This window comes from Tinamus guttatus, unplaced genomic scaffold (genome assembly GCF_059628265.1).
Source record: "Tinamus guttatus ecotype Peru unplaced genomic scaffold, ASM5962826v1 Tinamus_guttatus_pri_ptg000308l, whole genome shotgun sequence".
Lineage (NCBI taxonomy): Eukaryota > Metazoa > Chordata > Aves > Tinamiformes > Tinamidae > Tinamus > Tinamus guttatus.
Window position 1 is genome coordinate 3,890,060 of NW_028288842.1, and position 26,173 is coordinate 3,916,232.

Consider the following 26,173-nt stretch of genomic DNA (forward strand, 5'->3'; position numbering starts at 1 on the left):
CCAACATGAAAATCTTCTGTTATTAATGGATCAAAAATCACTGATATCTTTCCATAGCCTAGGCCAACATGAAAACCAGAAGGTCCTTTGGGAATGCCATTTTTCACATTAACCATTCTACAAAACTGTTACAGCTTGAATGTGTTTGTGGTTAAGCAAGCATTGAATTTTGTTTATATTTAAATCTGCAGTCACTTCACTAAGCCCAAAGGAGTAGACTAAGTCTCCTGTAAAGAAAACAGATTACTTTTGAAAATGTTTCAAAGAAGTTACTCCTAATTTAAATGCATGTTCTAGAGTGCAGTTTTACCAAAAGCCTTCGTTCTTCTGTTGTGTACACTTGAAAATGAATTCAAGCTGTAAAAAATGCATAGGCCTGCAAAAATATAATACCAAGTTGCCAACAGAAATACCATTGCTTTCCTATGCACAAACCCCTCAGTGATTTTGATCTGGAGATAAAAAAAAAAAAAAAAGAAATTAGTAGAATTTTGGAAGCTGACACTGTGTGTTTTTTTCAAATCCAAACAAGTGACTACCATATGATTTTCTTGGAGAATTACCTGCCTACCTGACTATGACAATGGCTGATGTTTTGAAGGAGCTGAGTTATGATTGTCTATACAGATATTTTTTAAAAGACAGTTTCTTTCTGAAATGTTATTTACCTCTAAAGCAATATGAGTGCTGAATATATTTGAGAGAGAGGGAAAAAGAGAGAGAGAGAGAAAGCAAATAATACTTTGGGACTTACTTCCCTCCACACCTGTAATTCAATACTGAAAAACTAATCCAGAGATATATCTGTTATGGCTATGTTCCATTATTCATTCCAAATTTGTTCTCCAAAACAAAAAGAGTATTGATATTTACTTACAGAAAAGCATGCAGAACAATAATGACTGGTGTAATTCAATTTTAAATATATCAACTATAGTGGGGAAATAATGGATGAAATTCAATTAATTCTTCTACAAGAACTACATTATCCTAATGACTTTTCTCCCTTGATCTTTACTAACTATCCAAAACTCTCCTTAAGGATGGATTCATTGTTAACATTAAAAAAGGCCTAACTGCTTCTTCAGAATTTGCCATATTTTAAACTATGCCGTTTAGCATAAGCATGAGCTCAGATGAGTTCTAAGGGCAATTTTTTGATGGCAAATGGACACTTCAGGGATAATTTATGGAAACACTTGTTTAAACTCATTTCTTCCCAAATGCCAGAAAAGTTTCTTTTTAGGTGACTCATCGTTCAGAGTCAAGTTCATCTTGGTCTTAGACATGCAAATATTTTCCCACCTTTTGTCCTGGTGGAAAACAGTGGTGGCTCCTGAACACTGGATAGGTCCAGCTGCTGTTCTCTTTCTCCCCATTTTTCATTTTCTGTCATCTTGACAGAAAAAAAAAATGATCAAAGGTGACTTGCATTTACTAATGCCACCTTTGCTCCTCCGCAAACGACTTGCTTTCTTCCTTCAAAATTAATTTATTGGACATTTTAAAACCTCCATTACTCTCTTCCCCTTCTTCAAGGAAAAATTCTTCAGGCTTTAGGCAGGCTCCCATTTCAGCTACTCCCCCAAAAGGGAGAAAAACCCACAACCTTCAGATTGTCCAGTAGTTCTATCACTAAGTTTTCGCATCCTTCACCTCATCTTGTTTTTTCTCTCTTACATACACTTCCATGAGAATTTATGTTTTACACAGTGACGACAGAGCTACAAAATATTCCATAACTGTTATTGTTAAGATGTCCTAACAGATTTAGGAAATCTATTATTATATTAAAAGGTTAGAAAAAAATCACAACTTGAAAGCAAAATATTTGTATACCAAATATAGACATGACACAAATTTGAGTATTATCCAATAAAGGATGACTAGAAAAAAATATCCACCAAAGACATCAGTCTTGCACCCTCGTGATCTGTATAAAATAGTAGCTCCACCTGACTAAATTGAGGCTCGTAAGAAAGGTGAAAGAGCCGCCAGTTTGGGTGCATATGTAATTCACTTTCTCTGAGTGGCATAGTCTAGTCCTGCAGACTGCAGCAGGAAAGGGCTAAAGCCTGTCTTTGTAAGCAGCAGTTTAATTAACAAATATAGCCCCTGCCTTAGCAAAGATAACAGGCTCTGGGCTAATTTGAAGTTTAGAGATTTGAGAAAATAATCAGCAGTAAAACAATAACGTTGCCAAGCAGGAGGTCCCTTCAAGGAACAGGCTAATAAGATACATTAGCCTTGACATTGCTGTGTGAATGAGAGGTTGCTCTCTTAATTCACAAATCGTAATATAGGCCTGAAGAGCCTTCTTTCTTTTTCCTCTGGGATCTGCACATCCCAAAGCAGCGAACCCCTCTACTCGACTCTGCCGCTAAGCTCTTTATTTTCCTGCCACAAAGTATTTTCAAATTACTTGAAAGAAAAATGCAAAAGAAAATCATCTTTGCAGTAATTAAATAATAATTACAGGAAGATAATCCACTATATTGTGATGGTGCTCTCTGTGCTGCATGCTAATGACAAGACAAAAAAAAAAAAAAAAAAGTAATTGGCCAAAAGTGATTGCTCATGAGGTACTTTTTTTGTAGATAACTCTTCTTTTTTCACCTAAAATTTGAAAATATTTTGCTTCTGCTCTCCAAGAGAACATTTTTTTCTTATCATATTTTTGGATCCCATATTTCTTTCCCTTGTCTCTGCTAGTAAGTTCATTGCTATTTTCTTCTCATGCAGGTAGGTAGATAAACAGAGAAGATGTGCTGTGGCCGAGGTCACTGGTGGAGTAACAGCAACACAGAGAAATGAAGATGATCCCCTCTTAATGCAGAGAAATAAAGAGATGTTGTTTCAGAACAAGGTACGTGTTGTTTGAGGCAAGTTCTGGGAGGCATTTTCTGCTCTCAGAAAACTGGTAATGTTGGTGGTGGCAGTGAAGCAAGACTCCAGATGGCTGTGTCATTTCCTGTGATAAAAACGCAAGGTGCTCTGTCCCTGCTATTGCTTTGACTCCCTGGATAGAGCTCGTGCACTCTGGGCAGTCCAGCACCTTCCACATCCTCGTCCATCTGTCCCTTCCCCGTGCAGGTTGTGAGAGCCCTGAACGGGCAAACTGTGCCTAAGGTAGATGCTGTTTATTCAAGAGAAACAGCACTTTTGTTACTGTGGTTTATTCCAGGCTTCTCTCCTCCAAATGAAATAAGGTATTTTGGCTCAAAGGTGCAGGTTTTCTGCTTCAGCTTATTTTGTAGGGGAATGGACTGGTGCAATCTTGCTGTTTATTTTTGAAAGGCCGTATGCTGCACCCCTAATGGGGAGAGCTGGGCCAGCAACGACAGTGCCTCACGCTGTCCCGAATCACAAAATCCCTAAGAGATGGATGCTGGAAATTGCCCTGCGCTGCCCAAAACTTTCTGGCTGTCGAATGGGAAAAAACAAACAAACAAAAAACAAAAAAAACAATCATTGAGAGAGAAGGACAGCAAAGGCCTTGCTATAAAGACCTAGCTCTGGGCAAAAATGTCAACGTGTTGACATACCTCTGTGTATATGCGAGCTAGGCACACAGATTCCCACTGAAGTCTAAGCAGACCTCTTTAATTAAGGATAGATGGGACCTGGTCTTAAATACAGGTGCATCATGCTTTTTGAGAGACCAAAAAGTGTGTATATGGAGACAGAAATATGATATAGGCCTCATGGGAGACAGGCACCCGAGTGTAGTAATTGAAAACCAAATAAGAAACTTCTAAATTAACCCATACCTGGCAAATGAATCTCAACATATCATGTGAATATGTATCTTAATTTCAAACTGGATCTGACTCCAGCTAGGCCGAGGTATATACAGCAGCACATACAGTGCGATCTTTTAAGGCATATAACAGTGCTAAATATTTAACAAACACATTCTCCTTGTGAAGAGAAAGAGACAACCTTGGAAACAGACTTGATTCCAAAAGATTCGGGGCTCCCTAGGAAATGTGTAAAATGCTTCTCATCTGCTTCAGTCATGACTCTATGATTTGAGAGGAAAGCCCATCAGACTCTGTTCATTTTAGTTACTCCAGTCCTGGCATTGCTCTGTGATACCCAGATGGTTACAAGGGTTTCCTTCCAAGCCTTTATTTCTATAAAGCTCTGAAACCAGAACTGAACATTTTCAGAAAGATCAAGAGGAAAAGTAATAAAGAGTGAATGCCCACGTTGAAAGGAATGATTTCTTGTCTCAACGATTAGAAAAGAGCTGGGTATTAGGACAGATCTAAGTAAAATGGGGAAGAGTCTGTATAACAACACAACTGTAATCTGTCAGGTAGAAGAAGCTCATATCTTTTACTGGCAACAGCAGATGGGGAGGACTGGTACTTAGCTCCAACGAGTAACAATACAGCCTTGTGTGCCTTGACTGCTCTTTCTGAACCAGCAAAAATGCTGTCTTTTGGTCACATATTTATCCTCTTCTCTCCTTGCCTAGGCATAAATAGTAAGTGAATGCAAAAAAAATGCATGTCTTCGCTCTGTCTTCGCTTTATGGCATTTGTCTTCTCATTATCTTAATCAATCACTCAAAAAGGTTTTTATGTGCCTGGTCTAGACTACTTTTAATGCCTCAAACTCTACAGAGCTTTCTCCACTTTCCCATAGGGGACTATTCCACAGCTTGCAACCTCCTTCTGTAAGCAAGCTTTTCATTATATGTTGCATGCAGTTTTTGCTCCTTAATTACATCTCATTATTTCTAGTTATGCTCTCGTTTAATGTCCTAAATAACTCCTCTTGAACCTTGCTGTCTTCTTCCTTAAATATTTGCACAGTCAACTTGTGCCCTTGTTAGTCAATTCTTAACTAATTTAAATTATAGTAACAATAAATCACTCCTCAAGAATCAATCTAATTTAAATTATAGTAACAATAAATCACTCCTCAAGAATCAATCAGTCCCAAGTAACCCCACTGAGAACTGTTCTTTGAACTTGTATCCTAGATTTTAAGTATCTTCCTGAGACAAATATACTCTCCTCAAAGCCTGACAAAGATGAACTACTTCCTTTTTGCACTGTGACATCGGGATCTGGCCTTTCTCATTGCCCTCTCTCATAACAATCTCACGTCTCACCATTTGTTTGTTTGCCTTTTGTTTTTCCTGACATTACTACACGATAGTAGTAGATCTATACTATCGATAGATCTATACTATATGTGTAGATCTGTATCTCCCTAAGGTAATAGATTTCATTTGCCCAGGCTGCCTGTAGGGTTCTGCAAATCACTTTTATTTTCTTGGTCTTGTACAGTCTTCACTATCATTTTTAAGATTCTCCTCATTTGTCACCAATAGCAAGTTTAATTTTTGTTCACCTTTATCTCCCAGATCACTCTCATTATTAAACAGAACTAGCTGATTTCTTTCTGCACCACAAATCAGCTACTTCTTATTTAAAAATCAGCAGTTGGAATTTAGAGTTGAGGCAGTACTGTGACTGTGATAGATTAAAGGGTTTAACACAGAATAATAACACAACTGCTGGTACAATGTATTTGTCAAACATCTTTAATGACAAATTTGTTGGAATCCAACAGTAATCCCTATGCCACAAGAGCAGACATCTTCTCTTCCCAATTTAAACTACTGCTGAGTAATAGTACCTTTTGTTTATGGGTGTTTAGCTAATTTTAAGCTTCAAAGAGAAAATGCCTGTTGAAGCTAATTTACGTTCATTTTTAAAGTAAAAGCATTTTCTAACCACAAATGTGAAATTCAATCCCATCTCCTTATACACTGAAGTTAGCTCAAGAGCTTTAGTTTTGTTTTATTTTCCAGTAGGAGCCTAGAGAGAACATAATCTGCATGTCTTACCTTCCTCCATCAGACAAACCACCTATTTAATTCTGCCACCAAAACTTATCTATCTGAATAATTTTTGTTCAGCTCAAACTGTTTCCTTCCCAATTGCTTTCCTCCTGTGGGCAATTCGCTTGGCTTCACCTGCTTAGGGGTCTTCTTCCCCATCCCTCCTGGCTAACCCAAATGCTGCAGAGATAATACGAAAGATATGAGAGAGGAATATGAGAGAGGGCTTAGAAATGCATCCATCCCCTTGGCTGGGGAAAAGCTTGGCTTTCACCTTTCTTCTCAAGGCCCTTCATCTATCACATTTCACAAATGTTTTGGGAAGCAATTTGTACTCGGATGGTGTAGGACACAAAGTGGAAAAGAGGCTGGATGTCTGTGTGAGCCTAAAGCTGATTACTAATTTGTCACCCACATATCAACTATGCTGGTATCATTAATCATCAAGAGCTGTTCATGACAGCCTCAGAGCTTTTATAAAAGGAAGGCTGGATGTAGTTTTGGAAAGTACCGTAGGAGTTTATTTTTCCTCCAGCATATTTTCCCCTTGTAAAATTGGTTCCGAATTCATCACCCACACAGGCTTTCCTGAATTTTAGCGACACTTATTGGCATGAGGCTCAGGGACAAGCTGGCTTTGTTTCTGCTCCCCGCTTGCCCTGAGGAGTTATTCTGTCCACAAGAAGTAATGGGCAAGAATGCTTAGCAGCAAGGATTGAAAAGTTTAGCTGCTTATCTACGAAAACAGGGCATGCCTGAAGTCATGGCAATGAATTCACCAGGCAAAACACACTTCTGCTCTGCCAGCGCTGAACCACTATTCCCTTTGGTTCTCTGTGAAGCTGCGAAAAAATATATTAACTAACCTTTTCTGATCACCAGAAATGGCAAATTCCACTGCCTCTTGTCTCTTCTTGATTAGACAAGAGGACGGAGAGGTGCAGCAGTGTTAGCCTGGCTGCTGCTGGCCACCCACAGCAAGCTAAGCCAGCCCACAGTCCCCGTTCAGTAAAATCTGCTACGATCTTGATTTCCCACATTCTTGATATTGGAGGGAGGGCAGAGGACTTTCAGCGTTCAAAATCCCATTACACAGTTACTACACAGATCTAGAAGCCTATGGCTTTAACACAGTCCCCCAGCCTTGCTTTCTGCCTTTCCCATTCTCCTGTTCCCATCCAATGCCATTTTTCTAGCTTGTGCTGTCACAGCTGGATTTCACTTGCTCTTAGCTGAGGAGTCCTTCCAAATGCCAAAATAAACCTTGCTCTGGATCGTATCTCTTTTCCTAAAACCACTTAGTGCATCGTCAGGTATTTCACTGTGGTGCTGTGTAAGAAGCCAGCCCTGCTCCAGCCCCTTCTGCTGCCACGTCCGCCCCAGACTCAGAGGCAAAAGCTCCCCGTCTCCATAAAGCTCTCCAGTTTTCAGCATGATGCCAAGGCTCCTCTTGGTTTGCCTCCCGCCTGCCAACTTCACTTGATTAAGACAATATTGCCTTTACCGCCTGTGCATACAGTGCACAGTATTGCACTGCCTGTATTTGAGTGCTGCAATGCCCCGACAGACTGGTGTAAAATTACGTAATGCACATGTTTAGAAAATGGCATTTTATTAGCCTCATGGCTCTTGCATCTTTGAAAATTGGATTAAAGCTTTCTCAGCAACCATGGTGATAGCCTTCAAATCAGCAGCAGAAGCTGAGTCTGACGTATGTCACCTGACTTACAGAATCTCAGGATTCACATAAAACTGCACAATTCTGAGCAAAATCATGAGACTTCACAACACTGCTTTAGTAACTCACAAGCATCTATTTAACAAAATTCCTCTTTGTCGCATGCCCAATTTTTAAGTGTAGACAAACATTTGCAACCAGTATTACGTCCCTCCATTCAAATAGTTTCAGTGCCTGCATTCCTGGTCTAGACGCAAGTATTTTCTCAGTGAGAAAATACAGTCTGAGTTATACAGGAGTTTAGACGAGATTAATGGTCCTTTCCAGTCCCTAAATTTATAAGGCTATTCTACTCTGTTGCTGTTCTTTGAAGAATTTTTAATAGACTTTTCTGAAAGCAGGACTGGCTTTCCTAACACGGCTGAAATGTTGCTGTGCTCAGGGAGGGGCCATTCTGAAGCAGATCTTGGAAAAACAAGATTTCTGCATATGCAGCAAGTCTGGCACACACGGATGCATGAAACACATCAAAATCAGCTGCACTCTTAGAGCTCATGCGTGCACCCACATGAGATGGTCTGCACCAAACCAATCCTGTCACAACTGTGGTAGCACTTGACATCCTGTATGAATGGAAGTAGCTTCATGAAAAACACCTACAAAACTAGTGCTTTGCAATTTTTTAACTCAGTCCTTTAGAGAACCTATATGACACTTAACAATGGCTATAAACAGTGCCAGCTCTTTAGGGATTATCTTGTGCATCACATATAGATATAAGATTGGCACAGCAGTATCTAGATGTCTTATTAAAATCCCTAGAACCACCCCCATACAAACAATAAATAAAAATTACTTAAATGGATCAAAGTCATTCTCCATTACAACTCCTGTCAGTTCAGTGAGTCTACATTTGGGATTAATTTGCCCACTACAATTATTTTTGCATCTGAACACATCATAAAATCTCTATAAAGAGATAAATTAAATGGGGAAGAGCAGTAAAAAAAATATTTACGATGAATTACGAAATTAAACAAGATGGCAAAGTGATTTCTGCACAGATGAACCACTAAAATATAATTAGTGAGACTGTGCAAAAGACTGAATATACCTGAAATAGCTTTAACATGTCTTGAATAAAATATGTTCTTGGCATATATAGAAAACCCTGTTCAGATAAGAAAAAAAAAGGAACTAGAAGAAAGAGTGTGATAGAGATATCGATCTATGGGACTGGAAAGCTGAAAAGATTACTAATGTGAGGGAGAATCTTTCTTTTATAAGTTACTAGTATGCAGGCAGTGTAGTATTACCATGCCCCAAAGCTGAGCTATTTTATCATTCAGACCAGATCATGATGGACAGATGGACAGATGAAAGGTAGGATGCACAAGCCCAAGATTTAAAAATATGAATGCCAAAGTCAGGCTGCTTAAATAGTGACCTTCCTTGTTTTCAAGTCATGAATCATTACCAGTCTTACTGAATTGGACCTATAGGTCTTCTCTGCAATTTCACTAAAATTTGACTGCGTTGCATCTGACTGTAAGGCATATACGTTCAAATGCTAGATGATAACTGAAAGTCCCTTTCCATAATAAACTGAATTCCAGATTGAAACTTTGCTATCCTGTGCCATCTATGCTGTAAGTTGTTTTTACTTAATTAAAATGGCTGGAACTTCCTAAGTTAAAGAGCACGGTCAGGAGCCGGTATGCCTAAAATGATGGAAACATGGAGAAAGATTGCTTTTGACAGCTGTTCTCTGCCTGCACATCTGCACATCACCTGCCTGATCCCACAGTAATGCTAGGAAAATGACAATTTGCACGATTAAAATGCACTCCTCCCACCAACCATAACTTTACCAGAAGTTTATCAAGGTCATTCGACTTTAAGTAAGCATCCTGAAAGTAAAATATTATAGACTCCATCTGTGTAACATGAAAGAATTTGTGCTGGCTAGAAGTTCCTCTAAACAGGACCTGTCAAGAGAGGCAGATCTCACCTATCACTGTGGCGCATAGGAAGCAAAAGACAAGTCTCTCAGGACCCAGATGTTCTTGGACAGGCTAGACCAAATTGAATATGCTCGAATTGCAAAGCAGAAGCCAAAGCGGCCGACAGAGAACAGTTGGAGCTACGGAAGCCTCATGTGACTCATACGCCTAATTAAAGAGTCCGTCTCATTTTATCCCTGGCTGGTGCTCACATACGTTCCTCACTTTGGCCTCATTTAGGAAAAGTGCTTGTGATGCAGCCTGAGATGCAGGAGGCGTAAATGTATGCATTAAGAACCTACATCAGTTAAGAGGTGTTTTAATTTCCTAGCCAAGCCGAGATAGTGAAGGATCTCCAAGCCACAGCCATTACTTGACACTTGAGCAACTGGGAATTCAGGAGCAGATCTAGGCAGCTGAACTCATTATGAAACAGCAGACAGGCTGCCTCAGCTGAGAGGACACACATGGCACCAGCCATATCTCTCAAGATACTTTCACCAGCCGATTTCACCTGCCTTGTGTTGCGGGAGCTCTGCCAGCTTCCTCCTCTCATAGTCTGCTTCCAGCATTTACCATTTAGCCTCATGAAAGACAGTGTTGCAAAGCTGAGCATCATCACAGCAAATGACACAGCTTCTTAAAATACGCCGCGACTCTGTCTGCCAAGTCCTTCCCTGTTGACACAACAGCTACGTCTGACTTGAGGGGAGCTTATGGATATCGATCAACTGTCATAACCCCATGCTGATACCCCTCAAAATGTCATGTTGGTGCCACGACACCTTATGTCGCACTGTTATCAAAATATGCCCTCGTGAAAGGGATGAAACAGTCATGAAAGTTAGTTTTGTATATGGTCTGGAGGAGCTCATTGCCAGCCATTAAACCAACATAGTTTCTCTATGTTGGTTTTCCCACATCTACCACAATGAAAAGATGAAAGGAAGAAACCAAGTGTTAATGATGACAAGAAAGCATCACCCTAATTTTGAGTTAAAACTACTTATCCCAGACAGGGTGCTTGAGGATTAATCTTTTCACAGTACTCTGCAAATGTAAACATTTATGATTGATAGATTATGATAAAAATACTTACAAGGTTCCTCATATGTTTCAACATTATGGTCAGTCGAGTGCCCTCATAGGATATGACTAATTGCACTCCAGGCTTATGATCAGTTGACCGAGGACCTAAAATAGGCCAAATAAGTTCATTTTTTAGTAAACAGATCAGTAGAAATACATATCTAAAATACTAATACACATGAACTAATATACAAGCAGGTGATTATCTCAAATCAAGGATGAAATCAAGGATGAAATTAGAAGGCATTGATAATGAGTATGACACAAATATTAAAGAAGTGGTTTGACATGCAGTGCTCATCTTCTTGCTTGTTTATTCATTGATAGGGGAGTTTTAGGCTTTCTAATTGATACCAACCAGAATTTCAGTGGGAAATTTATGTGTAAGTTATAAATAATTGCTTTGTTTTGTTTTTGAAACCACTGTTGTTGCACTGTTGTGGCAGTGACCACTGTTTCGCAGTGCTTCTGTCTAGCTAAAAACATTGGATACGTTTTCCAGTTCCCAACAGAAAATAAATACATAAAGTTTGCAGACACGTTCCAAAACAATTGTGGATTTAGAAGAATAACAATATCTCTATCTGGCAGATATAAATTCTCCCTTCCTCATTCTGTATTTGTCTCTGTTTCATGCTTGTTTTCATGCAGCCAATTGCCTTCATGGGTTTTCTACTAAAGCACATTTACAGAGTCTGACTGTTCCCACTGAGGTCAGTGACAAGACAGTCCTGAGTTTCCAAGCAAGAAGGACCAAGCTCATAATATGGAAGGAATGACTAAGCATATCCTTTTCCTTCCTTCTGCTGCAGGCACTGAGCCAGCGGTCTTCACTGCCAGAAAGGTCTGTCCTTGGAGCGGAGTCGGCAACGTGGCCTACCCGCCTCACGGAGACAGTGGAGAAAACACATGGATGCTTTTTTACCATAACATTGCTGCAACGGGCAGCACAATAACCCCCTCTCCGTATCTCCCTGAGCTTCTTCTGTTGCAGTGTTAGCCCTGAGCAGGGTGGCATTAACCGTTTTTCACCATTTGGTCTGAGGTCCACAGTTCTCCACACAATATGCTTGTTTGTGCACTCATTTTTGTTCTCTTTCTCTCTTTTCACCACTTGCGCACCAGGTTTGCTACAGCCAAGATTGTAAGAAGAGACATCAAGCTCCCTCTTTGCAGCTTTTTCTCTGTTATTTGACAAAGGAGGCCGCACAGGGGACTTCATAAAGAGTAAACCACATTGGCTGTATTTTTCAAAAGAAAAACCAAAAGCATAAACCCTGGCGTGAAAAGAGGCTAAAGTAGCTGCTAAGCAGGTAGAATTACAGTGGTGTAATGCAGTATGGACACCCAGAGAGTTGGTGCAATTGCCATTTATCATAAAGAAAGGTATTCAACTGAATGAAAAATAACCCAGTGTGTACATATAATTGCTATAATATAAATTTTCCAAGCAGTCTGGATACGAACACTTCTGAGCATGTGGTGTTTGAACTGGAATTTTAGAATATGAATCCATCTCAAATTTATTTCCTTTGGAGACTAGAAGAATTCATTTTTAATCACCTCCTAATTAGAGAAAGGCCTGAAACAGGCTCCTGAAAAATTGAAATCTTATGATGAAATCACTAAGCTGGGACTTGGAAGACGTAGGTGCAGTTCTTCATTTGCCATTGTCCTTTATGAACTTTGGCAAATCACTTAGCTAGACGACGCCTTATTTCCTTGCTTGTTGCATGCAAATAGGGGCAGGGAGGGATAAAGGATGACAAGGGATGAAAACCCCATGAACCAGAAAGGGTTAAGTTTTTTCCAAGGGAAAACAAACAAATGAACAAAATATTTTATTTTCCCCCATCCAAAGCCAGCATTTTACCTTTTAAAAACAAACAAACAAACAAAAAAACACGTAGGACTTTTTTTCTTTAAGTTGCATCAGGAAAAGTACCTAGGGCATGAAACACAGTGTAATATAGGGGATTCGTGCTTGAACATACGGGCACAATTCTCTTGAGGAGCTTTGTTAATATTGTGAATTGCAGTGGGTCATCCTGAGCAGTTTAGAAAGAGTAGCAAATCTCAGAGGCTAAATTACATTGTTTGTATTCAGTTGAGCAATATGCCTTTTCTTTCCTACCAGTACTACCACTGTTTTTTTCTGCTTTATTTAAGTTTCATAGCGTGAATGTTTATATCCAGTGGAGAAATTTTTCTATGGAACTTGGCATTTTCATTTTCAAGAAACAAATGCAAATAAGCTTTTAATCAAGTTGAAAGTAATAAAAAGCATGGGAGGGAAAAATGCACTTCTAATTGAGTATTCAAAGTGAAGTCTGAAAAAGACATTATGAGAGTGACTATTACCAAAATATTTACTTTGCTCTGTAATAAGTAAGTGGAGCACCAACCAACAAAATGAAAAAAAGTAGGAAAAAGAAAAGTAATGCAAGAAGTCTGACACGAGAGAAACTTCTATCACTTATATTGTATAATAAAAGACAGCTACACTCATCTACACTCAGCTGTTAGACTGTATTTTAAGTTTTCCCATACGACGTTAAATAATGGCCCCTTTGAAGTCTAAGTAATTTTAGCTTCAAATGATAATAAAACATGCAAACAATAATTATTTCCAGTCTATCCTGCTTGGGCAGATGGACTTGAGCTCAGGCCCTGCATTTTTAGGAACTGTCACACTCTACTTGCCCTCCATTGTAGGCAAGGGCCAAATGCCGGCCTGTTACAGACACAGGTTAAAGCCTCATTGACTTCAGTTGAAGCAAGGCTTCCCTGTCAGGGATTGATTCTTCACTGGTGTTAATGGAAAAGCTGTCAAACATCAAACGAGGGCCCTGGAGTCCGACTGCCCATAGCTGAAACGACATTCACAGCAATTTTTCACTGTTACTTGTATCCGTGTACCCCTCAACCCCAGAAGGAAGGTCCAAGTCAGCTGCCAATACATCTCGCAGACAAACTCAAACATTGTGACAGTTTATGATTTCTTTCATCAAGGAACATATACACTAGACAACTGTGGATCCATTTCTTTCTTTTCAGATGACAAAACTAAGAAATTAGTGTTAAAATTAATCCTAAGGTGGTACAATCTCCAGAATTGTCAAATATACACTTTCCTTCTTCATCTAGATAGTCGTCTATAGCATTGTTGGTAACTACCAGCCATTTATTCTGTATTTTGCGCAATTTTCATTTTAAAACAAACTCTGCAGTATGCTTGCACAACAATGCACGAGAAATACAAACCGCAATATCTGCTATACAGAAAATCGACCAAATCTTCTGCAGGGAAACTATATTTTACTGATACACTGCATTTCACATATAGACTGCAAAGCAACGTGCACACGCTAATCAAATAAGCCTCACAGCACCACATTTAGGGTGGTATATTTGACTCTCTCTCCCTTAGATTTGTCTCTCAACTTTCTTCTTTTGACACCTGGCATCAAAAGGGTTTTGGAACCTGTTTTGTTTCCCAGGAAGAGCATATGCCGACTGGCTGCTTGCACTGGCTACAGCTTGGAAGGGAATTACAAGCCCCAAACGGACTCAATTTCAGATACGCATCTGTATTAATTAATGCACAACACCCTCTCATCGCTTTAGTCCTGGAAGCTAACACGAAGTACTCATGACCACTGAAACACTATGGGCAACTGAAGCAGAAATGCAACTCGTGGCCAAAGCTTTACAGGGAGAATGAGCCACTGCAGTAGACAGAAACTGCATGTAACATGAGAGAAATAGCTTATTGTCCTAAGGGAGTATTCAAGAAGAACTGGGATTCTGCATGGAGAGGCGGCCTACACATTTTGCTTATCAGGAAGATTGGATTTTGCTTTAGAAAGACTCAGAGTCAACCCCTCTACTGCACTAAATGTACGGATGCCTGCTAAAATGAACTGAGCAGTAGTCAAACACGCCAGAACTTGACCCGTGTTGTGTACTGTTATAACCAACAACAAAGCCTTCATGATCGCATAACTTAGAAGAGCCTGGAATATTAATACTTTCAGGGGATATAACACCGAGAGCAGAAAAATAGACTACACAGATTGGTATCACAATGATTTTGATGGATTTCTATTTTCTTTCTTGTTTTTAAGAGCCTTTATGAAATGCTGTCTCTGAAATCATTTCTGATGTATCCTGCCCTTCATCCCTTGTAGTAAACTTGGTATAATGAAATGCTGACAATATTCAGTATAATTCAGAATTCGCCCCACTGGGAATACTGAATCAGTATTCATGTCAAACTAAATTTAGCACTGATTTTTAATCTCTTCATTGCTAGGAGCACAGTACAAATTCATAAATTTTAATTTTTATTTTACTTTAGTACGTGTAATTACCTACAGCATTTGTAAATTAAAACAGCGTAAGAGAAAGATGCTGTCTTGATCAAAATTCACAACCTGCTTGTACTGGGCATTGGCTTTATTTCAGGTTGATCCTAACTAGGAGACAGATGACTTGACTGTGTAAAGGCTGAGGGAGAAATCATGCTCATGGAAAGGTACAGTGTATATTAAAGTCATGTTAAACCTGAGTTATTCTTTACACCAGAAAAAAAAAAAAGGTAAGGCCCTTATAAGCTCATAAAGCAATGAAATCTGTGGGTGAGGGGTGCATTTGCTTCACAGTAACTGCCTCTTCCCTGTCTACTCAGTGAACTCGTCTCCTGCCCCAGCTCTCGACTATGGCATTTTTGAAGAGCTCACTTTCAAATCAAGGGCACTCCAGGGCGCTCTCGGCAAGCAGGACCCTCCGGAGCCACGGCTGCTCTTCCCAGCCGCTCCTCGCTTGCTGCCTTGTGGATAGGTGCGATCACCCGCCGCGCGCCTTGGCACGACTCAGCTCTGCTCCTCACGTCATGCAATGTACAGATATGTGAGCTGGCTCACGTGTGGGCTCAGCAGGATATGAGATACAGGAGCCCAAGTCCAGCAACAAGGGAATACACACGGACTGACTTTAAAAAAATAATCAGGAGTGTCATCAGCACATGCACGGTCTTCTTTTCATACCGAAGCTAGCTCATTTACAGCTAAAGTCACACATTTCCCTGGTTCACTGCAGTTCAGTGTTCAGAAGTGGTGTCATAGCAAAAGCAGCTCAAGCATCAGTCTTGTTCTCTGTGTTTACAGCGTCCAAGCTAATTGGACCCTTTTATGCTACAGGTACTCTCTTAATAAACAATAATAATGAATTCTCTAGGCCAAAGGGAGATTTTTTTTTTTCCTGTCAGGCAAAGGTTTTGTGCTGAGTCTAGAAACAACGTGACCAAACTTCAAAACACAGAGTTCCTGTGTGGGAAAAAAACTCTAGTTAACCATTCTGCCTGAGGTCAGAGACACATCGGTGTCCTCCGACCGGCCCGTGACCTTCATCTAGAAACTTCACAGTGAACAAGCACCTGTCACACAGCTTTCATTAAACACCCACTAAATACATTATTACCTTTGTTTCTTTAATTTCTTCTCTAATCGTGACACCATTGACTGCTAAATGCAGGGCTCACCTCATTTACATGGACTAGGAACAGCATTCCAAGAGTTACGACACTGCAGCTTAATTCTCAACTTTATTACATGCTCGATTCAGGTTTTTCCATGAGATATTTATGCCTGATTCTCTGTAATTCTTACACACTTAAATCCTACTGAAATGTCAAAACCCCTCTCAGAATCTGGGCCTTAAATTTCCTTACGCCTCAGCTTGCTCTCACATGCCTACATCTATGGTTAAGAAGTCTATAAAAAAGTGAGCCCCTGGAACCAGGCTACAGGCTGCATTGGGACTCTGGTTTGGATTTTCTGGACAAAATTTAACTTTGTATTTTCCTAACAGCTAGGCCATCTTTGTGGTATCCGCTTATTTCTTTGCATATATTTGCATATACATATATATACACATATGATTATATACACTGTAATATATGTATATTATATATAACCTTTGTATAGGTTAGAGCAACCATTAGCAATTCCCGACTGCCACAACAAATGTAATATAATAATGGCATAGCTTAATCAAATAAACTCCAAATAGGAGGAATCTTCCAAAGGCTGAGAAGCGAGTGTGGGATTTACTTTGTTCTGATGGATTAAATAAAACAGGCCCAGCAAAACAGACAGTAAAGCTCGTGTCTGCAGAGAGGAGATACTACCATAATAGCCATCCAAACAAAATATGCTGAGATGCTTGCCCTCTGGAACGTGGATAACTGGCAATCTTGGAAAATCCTTATTGCTTGCAAGACAAAACAATGGGCTGAACTGTTCCAGCACCGAGCGCAGCTGCGGGCTTCTTTGCAAGCTTCTGTTTTGCTTAAAAACTGACCACTGAAGATGATCTTCAGCGCAGTGGAGGACAATAAAATATTCATGGTTTACATTATATGGGTTATGCTTTGTTGCTTAATGCTGTCATGCCAGTGATTAGATTAAATTGGGTGCTGGATGCAACAGGGAAATGGGTTAAGTATCTACCTAGGTAAAGGAAATAACACAGAATTTGATTTAGTGAGAAGTGAATTACAACTATCATTAATAATGTATGCCTGGGTATTAACATAATGGTCTGTTATTTACCTGCTCCGTTCATTGTGAAAATGACATCTTTAGGGGTCATGACTAGCTTTCTTTGCTTATCCTAATGCACATTGTGCTATATTCTTCCCCAAAGGTTTTGTTTTGTAAAACAAGAAAGCTGCCACAGTTTGTGCAAATAAACATTTATTTTGCATGGAGGTATGTTTGTTTAAAAAAAATGAAGAAAGAGTGAGGAGGGGTGAAACAAACCTGCAGGTCACCTCACTAAATCATTTTCACAAATTTGGAGAAGCCAGGGATTATTTGTTGGATATCTAAACAGCCACAAAAAAGCCACACTACAGACCTTTGCATCAGTATATTTAGTATGATTAAAGAACACCTGCTTAGAAAACAAGTAAGTTCAGCAAACCACATACCTAAGACTGCAGATGATGGTTCTTCTGCCAGTGTATTTTTGGACCAATTCAGGAAGAAGCTGAGCACCAGCTCATTCTGAAAGAAAGCAAAAATACTTCAGGGAATATCAGATGTTGTGCTCTGCCCCTTAAATTCATCCATTCATAGCAGGTTGCGGGCAGCCTTCTGGTGTACACACTAGAACTAGCAATCACGGGAGCCTTTCCCCTCTCATAACGCGCTCTAATAACCTTCGTGCTCTTACACTGCTGTGAGGTAAAACCAGGGCCCCAAACACAACTGAAGGCAATGACTTTACACAGGCAGTGGGAGGACAGGGCTGCCTCTTATCACTGGCTCTTATCCCGGCTGCCTACCTGGCTCCTCTCTGGCCATATGTTTTCAAATAGCCACGTGCCGGGGGGTGAATATATTGCTCTATGGCCTCCCAATGTAAATATCAGCAGAAGTAACTACTACAACGGCAGGGATGCAGGAGAACACCTTGACCCAGCATGAATTTCGCCCTTGGCACAGGACCAGTCTCTGGCATCTGACCTAACCTGTAGCCTCCTTTACGCTTAGATGTGGCACATATTTCCCCATCCTGCTTAAGAAGTCACCTACCTTATGCACTACACCATAATTTTTATTTTTATGTAGTGACCTGAGCTGCTCTAGTGAACATATATAACAAGGACTTACATTCAGCTTTAGAGAATTAAAATAATAAACCTGACCTCCCAGCTTTGAGCATTGCGCAAGGCAATAAAAATGTGAATTCTGAAATGAACTCTCATGATACTGAATCAAAGGTGCACTGTAACTGCATTTTATTAGCTTTTTTCATAAAGCTGTATTTTGGAATGCCCGTTTTCTTAACACAGTTAGAATTGCTACATTCATATTGATGTTACTTGGACTGACACTGTAACGAATGGGCTGAAGAACAGACTTTTCAGATTCTAGCATTAAAATGTCACCATTGTTTTTTTCCAGGCCATGGAAAATAACGTGTCTCTTATCAACAGGATGTACTTTATGTAGCATTTGTCTTGTTTCAGTTTGACAAGATGTGGCATGATTTGTGCGAGAAAAAAAAGAAAAAGCAACCTCGAAATGGAAGAGGTTAGTGACAAATGCAGCTAGTGCACAGTTAACATCTGGGTTAGACAGAGGAACAAGATGCCTACGTTCAGCACAGAGATAAGGTTCTGCAATTCGGATTTATTTTAGCAGTTGCCTTTTATTATTCATTCTACTGTTTGGAGTTTTTCCTCCCACACTTATTTTTTTCTTTTAAATAAAATAAAATAAAAATAAGAGAAAAAAACCCAGAAAGCTTATTTTCTTTCAATTAAGTGACAAGTGATTATTAGCAGTGTATACAGCTGCCCATTCTGAGCATTACCAATTATTTTTTCATCTCATGAGGCTCGCTTATAGAGGAAAGCCCATACACCTCCTTCAGGCCGTGACAGCTTTAAATAACAAGGTTATTCTCTGCGGATCTGCATCGGCTCTTTCAGCACAAGTCCCAAGTGCAGGGAATCTCAAGGGTTGAAAGAGTATATTTTTGGCAGTTCGGCCTTTACTTGACAGCATGAAAATAAGCAGAGAAACTTAAGTAGCCCTTCTAGTTCAAAGATCTGGAGAGAAGCAGGCAGGAGGTGGAAGGAAGGACACACTAGCTGACTTGAAAGAGAAATAAAAAATTCTGTACTGAGCAGCTTGGTGTTCTGCTTCCTCTCTCCTCGCTCTTTCAAGAGTGAACTGAATAGGTTAGTAAATAGGAGGTGGGAGGATTATTTCAGGTGATTGTTCCAGATTCTCATTTCTAAAGGAAACAGCACTCTGAAAAAAAGGACAGTTTAAAAACACAACCGCTGCAGGATTTTACATCAGGCAGGATCGTGACCCACTGCTGGTGCCACAGGGCTCCTCCCAAAGCACTCGCTGCCTGTGCTCCGTCAGATGCTCAAGCATGTGGGGAGGCAGCAAGGCTCACGGCAGCAAAGAGACAGGAGAAAAACAATTCAGCAGGTCAGGTCACAGGGGCATATTTTGCAGTCTATGCGGTACAAAGGCCTCCAAAAGGCATGGAGGGCATCCCCTGCATGTTGGTGGCAGCAGGCACGTTGCACCCTGCTACTCGCAGGACAGGGCTGAGCTTCCCTACGGCCAGACAGCGCCAGCCACGTTCCCTTTGGCAAAGCAAACACATTCCTAAGGTCACGCTTGGTCAGCAGAGCACCGGAGCGCGCCGCAAACTTTCAGCTCATTCCTACGTCCTGCTGCAGTCAGTGCGACCTCAGTCAGCTGGACTCCAGGCGACAGGGCTGAAGCTTATCCTTAGAGCTGGGCATGCCCCGATTCACACCGATAAACAGAAACAGACATCGGAGGCTTCTGCCTACGCGTGTTCAGAAGTGTGAGGCAAATTATTTTTGTGGATAGAGGCTGCTGCTAAATAAGCAGTTACCACTACAAACACACGCACCCATAGGTGGGAATCTTAGACATCTTATCCGTGACAACTTTGGCAGACAGATAGGTCCTGGAGATGCCCACAAATACCCACCTACCCTTTCTCCCTCAGATCTATTACCTTCGGCTCAGCAAAGAGAAATTATATTCCCTAAGATACTCTCTGTACTGGGCTTTTTAAGAAAGCATCCTATTGCATGTCTAACTTTTGGTACCTAATAAGAAAATAATTTTCAAAATGTAATTTCTGATATTTTTCCAAATCAGTCAAAAACACCAAGCTCTTGCAGAGCAACCACGTACGTATGGGTACACCAGTGATGCTCTGCTTAGAAATAATCATCATCTTTATTCAGCCATTAAACTAAAAAGGGGCAAATTCCATCTTCATTTACACAAGGATACAACCAAACCATGCCATTTCACTTGGCCTCAGGGGAGCTGTAGCACAGCAGCATTTGTCTAGCTCTCTCCATTACAGCCTACCTAGAAAAAAGCCCTGCTGATAGTGAAATACAGACAGGTTTCCAATTTTGTTCCAAAGACCAGCCTCTCCTGGAGTCAGAGAACACCCATGCACCAGTTATACTTTAGCAGGATGGAGAAGCAGCAGGAGAGAAATAAAGCAGGAAAAGCTGACCTTGCTAGAGCTATTATATCTTCAGGAAAGGTTGGGGAAAAGAGGAGACTTTGAACCCTTCCCATTTTTGCTCTGCTTGACATCTGCCAGCAGGAGCACATAAGCGGTTGGCGTTTGAGGGATCCACACACATCAGGTGCACTTTACGTTCCTGGTGTTAAATAACTGCATGTGGGGACTGGAGCTGGAGCTATTTTCTGAACGCTGTAAATCCAGAGTAGCTCCAGTGAATAAAATACAGACGAAATATGGGAAGCACGATATCAAACCTGGTTACTTTTATAGTGTAAAGCATTAGTCGCTCTAGAACAAGGCTGTGGACCTGTCTTTAATTGTGTGTTTGATAAAGAATGTATGTAATTTACAATCATTTCATTTACATTCACTTTAAAGCTTTTTTACACAGTCATGGTGTAAGAGACTTCATCTATAAGTGTCATAAAGCTGTTTATGGCATATACACATATCTGATACACTGTCAGTGATTGCTTACCTGCTTGCATTAGGTTTATCTTTGACCCCAGAGTTTTCAGAATGACAAATTAGACACTTCTTAAAAATGTATTTCTTTATAGAGGCAAAACCTGGTATTTCTTTCTATTTGTTGGTCTGCTGTGCACCTGTGCTTTTTCCACCCTCCCTGCCAAGTCCAAGCCCACCACACTTGCACACAAAACCAGGCTATCTGAAAGAGTTGGGGCAAATAATGTATAAAATATTCAAGGCTATGTATTTTTGCAAGACCAGCAAGTACATCAAATGTCTCTGAGCTATGTTATCAACAACAACATCCAGCAATTAAATGCTATTTCACTTCAACAATGAGAAATGGGAAAATTAGCCTCAGAGAGACACTAGCTGGCTGATATTACCAAATACACAGGCTTGCTACATGAAACTGGTTTATATTCAGTTTTGTATTTCTAATTTTTTATTTGTAATGCCTAAGTCAGGCTCAACTCATCCTTTCAAGATAAGTAACAAAACATTCAGCTTTGTCAATAGCCAAAATGTTGTTTCTTGACACCAGGGCCAAGAACTGACTCAATTAACGGAGCCTTACCTGGCTCTTCTGTCCCTAGGGAGTGTGCAACCCTATAACACAGCATTAAAATGACAAGCCACTAGGGCAGCCCCAATTTACATGATATGTCATGGGGTTTAGATGGCAATCTCTATTCAGTCCATCACTCAGTTGGAGTTGAGTGAAATAGAAAAGAGAGAAAAAAGAAAAAAAGTAAAAGTAGTTGGCAGCAGCTGCCTTTTGTCATAAATTTCATTTGTAGTATGATAATGTATAATTTTACCCTCCTCCATATTTCCAACCTTCAATTTATTGCCTCTTGATGCTTCACCTATGTGCTATATGTTTATTCTGCCATTTAATAAAGCGAAACTCCAGGAGTTTAAACACTGTCAAACATGTTGGCAGGTTTACCCTTGTGGGGAAAACCCAGACAATCCTACACATGCAGCTAACCCATCAGCCCGTCAGCGATGGGGCAGCTGGTGCAAAGCTAAATATTCTCACTCTTCTCACCTATTTACCACTGATTTGATGCAGGCAGAATGAAGCTTAAAAAAGATGCTGAAAAATCTTCCTTGATCCTGTCCTAAGTGATTCAATGTGAAAATGAAGGTGCATCAATATTTGCTAAATATCAAATTCCTTCTCAGGGGCAGACACTATCTGCAACACGTTACAACAGAAAATTCAGTCAGCATTATTTATTAACTTTGCATTTTAGTGATTGATGCAGCAAATATAGCTTTTTGTTCAAGCATTTCACCTGACTATAGTTATTTTAACTAAGTGTTAACCTGAATTTGGAAAAAGCATTCCTTACGAGGCAGCTCTTCCACACACACCTGAGAGGAAGTCAGAATGAGAGTTGCATTTGAAATAAATCATAGGCTTAAAATCTGCTTTGAAAAGGGGTAAGCATAAGCACCACTCCCAAGTTAAGTCTTAAACTAGCCCCACAGCAATCATCACCTCCATCACCTGATGATTCTGTATTTACTGGGTCTGATACCAATGTTCAGTGATAGAGAAGGATGGTTTGAAGTTTCTCTTATTTAAAGAAGGGTTTAAAGAAACCTTTAATTCTTATTCAAGCTACAGTATAAATGAGGAGGCACCTATTTTCCATCTCTTCTCCTTCATTCATACCATTTAGCAGAATGTCTGCAACATTCTGGCCTACTCTTAATGATAACATCATATTCATAATCAGAATTTAGTCTGGACTGGAAAGCATGCATGCAAGGCATGGCTCAGGGAGGATACATACAGTGTAAGGGTTTTTTTTTCTTTTTTTTTTTTTTCCTAGAACTTCTAATTACTTAATTGGTAGAACCAAGTTTCCAGTTGGTCTTACGAGAGCTGGACTAAACTTTTCAGGTGGTCAGTCTTGTCTAGTTGATCCAGAGTAATGTGTTTACAGTGGGAGCAAGGGTATTATTTAATAATGAAATAAAAACTCTTCTTTTTTGACTTAGCACATTCTCAGACCATGTCTCAGCGAACGACACAGCTAAAATAAAATTCCGCAGGGAGAAATGACTATGCCAAGAAAGACCAGAGAACCCTGTTCCACAGGCATGTGCTGTTACAAGGCTTCTTCACAAAATTCTGAATTAATTATTTATTGCTACATAGTTTTACTATTTCATGGGAATGACAGTTTGGTAATGCTCAAGAACAGACATCTCACTAAAAGGTTTAGACCAGGCTCCCTAGCAATTTCAGGAAAAGGACAAATTTGACTGGAAAGTTGTCCAAGGCATGAAGAGAGACAAGAATAATTGTATTTACTTTTATCAAGAAAGCCTGCTATCTTGACTTTCTGCTCACAGTAAAACCGAGCAGACACCAAGACACTTTAAAAAAAGAAACATGCTAGAAGGAAAACTAGAAAAGAGACCTTCCACTAGGAATACAAAGGAAATTACTCACTGACTGGTACTGCTCTAAGTGGGTCAGAACATGTTGGTATTTTCTGAATTTCCCACATCTCTCGGTGGGTGAGGTATACTGAGGTTAAACATCATGATCCACTGTTTAGGGAGTGACAATAATTTTAAAGGTTACCACCAAGAATTGCTGGTTAGATGTGTGGTGATTAGCAAGAAGATTTCCAGACTACAATAGTACTTTGTAGAGAAAAACAACCTGCTCCTTACCCCATTTATTATCGTACCCTCCAAGTCTAGCCCGGTATTAGCTAGACACTCCCGTGAGCTACACACTCCTTTACAAATAAAGTTGCTTTCCTCTTATGGTTGCTGGTGAGGTCTGCACTGGACTTGAAGTTTCAGTACTGTTTCAGTAACTGAACATCACACAGTTGGGCAGCCCAGCATGAGTATATGAGCACCACTGGATGGCTTAGAGCCAACCCAGTACATGTCTCTGAACAGATCTGCTTCCAGCACCCTCCAAAGTCCCTATTCCTGGTCATGCGCCCAAAGAAGCTGGGGAAGGGTTGGGAGCACAGACCTTACGAGGAGCTGCTGAGGGATGTGGGGATACTTGGTCTGGAGGAGAGGAGGCTCAAGGGGGACATTATCGCTCTCTACAACTACATCTTCTCCGAAATAACTACCGAAAATAGGACAAGGGGCAATGGCCCCAAGTTGCTCCAGGGGAGGTTCAGACTAGATATTACGAAAAAAATTCTGTATGACAAGAGGGGTGAAGCACTGGAACAGGCTGTCCAGGGAAGTGGTGGAGTCACCGTCCCTGGCAGTGTTCAAGAAACGCAGAGATGAGGCCATTAGGGACATGGTTTAGCAGGCATGGTATTGAAGGGCTTACAGTTGGACTTGATCTTCAAGGTCTTTTTCAAACATCATGATTCTATGATTCTGTGTTCCCATGTCCCAGCAGCAACCCAGCTGGAGAAGGTACCCAGCTCGCTGGCGCACACGGGCGCATCCCGAAGGGAGGAGGAAATGAAGCAGTTAGCCCATTAGGAGCTACTTGGTTCCAGCTGATTATCAGGCCATTTACAGACCACTGAGCAGGAAGGAGAGGAGAGCTTCTGTGTGAGGCTGAAAAGCGTGTTTATAACTATCCCACGGCTTTGAGCAGTCTAATTTTTCAGCCGTAGACTTTGCTTCTGCACAGCAGTGCTTGGCCCAAATTGAAAATTCATGTATCTTTCTTACAGCAGCGCAGAGCACAGCAAAAGATACAGAGCTCTTCATTTCTAGGTCACTGACTTATATCACTTTTTCCTCAGCTGTGACCAGAAGGTGCTATTGTAAAACAAACCTGTGACCCTAACTTGAGTGACACAGGAACTACACAGCAATTAACCTCAACCTGTGCAGTTTATTCGGCAAAATCAGCTGAGGGAGCCAAGCACCCAAGTCAGCTTTCCGTGTTAAACTGAGTGTGACTCTTTGACACAAATATTATCCGTCTTTGGAAATCTTCTCCATTTCAACTCAGGACACAGAATTTCTATTATTAATAAGAGGCCCGTTTGTTTTACACATGGATTATTTCCCCTTTAGCCTCAATTATGTAATCACTGCTGGGTAAGTTATACAGTTAGTTAAGCAGGAAACATTTTTTGCCCATCCTGCAAGATATTTAAGACTAAAGGAAAAAAATCTTGTCATGCCCTCCTGTAGGCCTCCTCATATAAAGGTACATGCTTCTACACCAAACAGCCCAAGGCAGGCCTATGGCCCCGAGGCCAAGGGATGCTCCCGGCAGGCACGGTCTCTCTCCTAGAGAACATGCCACGAGTGAAAGAGCAGGGATTACTGCACCCTGTCGTGACCTGTCCCTCGTTAGGTTACTAGGATATATGTAACCCTCGAATCTAATGTGGCCACCACTGTCACCCTCCTGCCAGACACCTTTCCCGACAGTTGTTCATCATAGCAAAGTGCTCCCTACTCTCAGAGCCTCGGGACACATCAGTGACTGCGTGTTCAGCTCAGGGACTAACGCAGTGCTGTGAACTAAGACTGTGTGAGGGCACAGGGGGCCTGTTAGATGCTCCCGGTCCCAGCTCTTATTGCCATCGCAGGGCACAGGCTTTATGCTGGGCCAGACAAGGAAGAGTCAATTCCTGCTACTATTGCAACTTTCCACTCTGAAACAGGAGGGAAACATCAGATCTCAGCAAACAGTGAAGAATTAAAAATGAGAAAACACCCATGTGAACGCGCATGATGTATCATTATGATCATACTGAAATGTTCTGATTTTGGTCTTATGCTTGCAAAATAGTTTTTCTACGTGTTAACTTGCATTTTGAAACAAAGAGTAATTCTGCGCTGAAACAATGGGACTTTTCATTTAAGAACTGTCAAAATCAGACTTTTCCATATTTCAGAACTTACTCCTTTTTTTAGACATTACATTCTTCAGAACCAACTCTCTGCTGTCAAAAATTCAGTGAATCACCACTTTTGTATGGC

At 40.6% G+C, this 26,173-nt stretch overlaps 1 protein-coding gene across 1 annotated transcript in view; it reads right to left on the reverse strand.

Moving 5' to 3' along the window:
• The window catches only part of PIK3C2G (phosphatidylinositol-4-phosphate 3-kinase catalytic subunit type 2 gamma), a 193,675-nt gene that overhangs the window by 9,162 nt on the left and 158,340 nt on the right, over nt 1-26,173 (reverse strand). Inside the window, exons 31-32 of the mRNA XM_088528461.1 lie at nt 17,625-17,700; nt 10,641-10,735 (exon numbers count right to left, since the gene is read on the reverse strand). Of these exons, the coding sequence (XP_088384587.1) occupies nt 10,641-10,735; nt 17,625-17,700 (171 nt within the window). The remainder of the gene's footprint in view (nt 1-10,640; nt 10,736-17,624; nt 17,701-26,173) is intronic.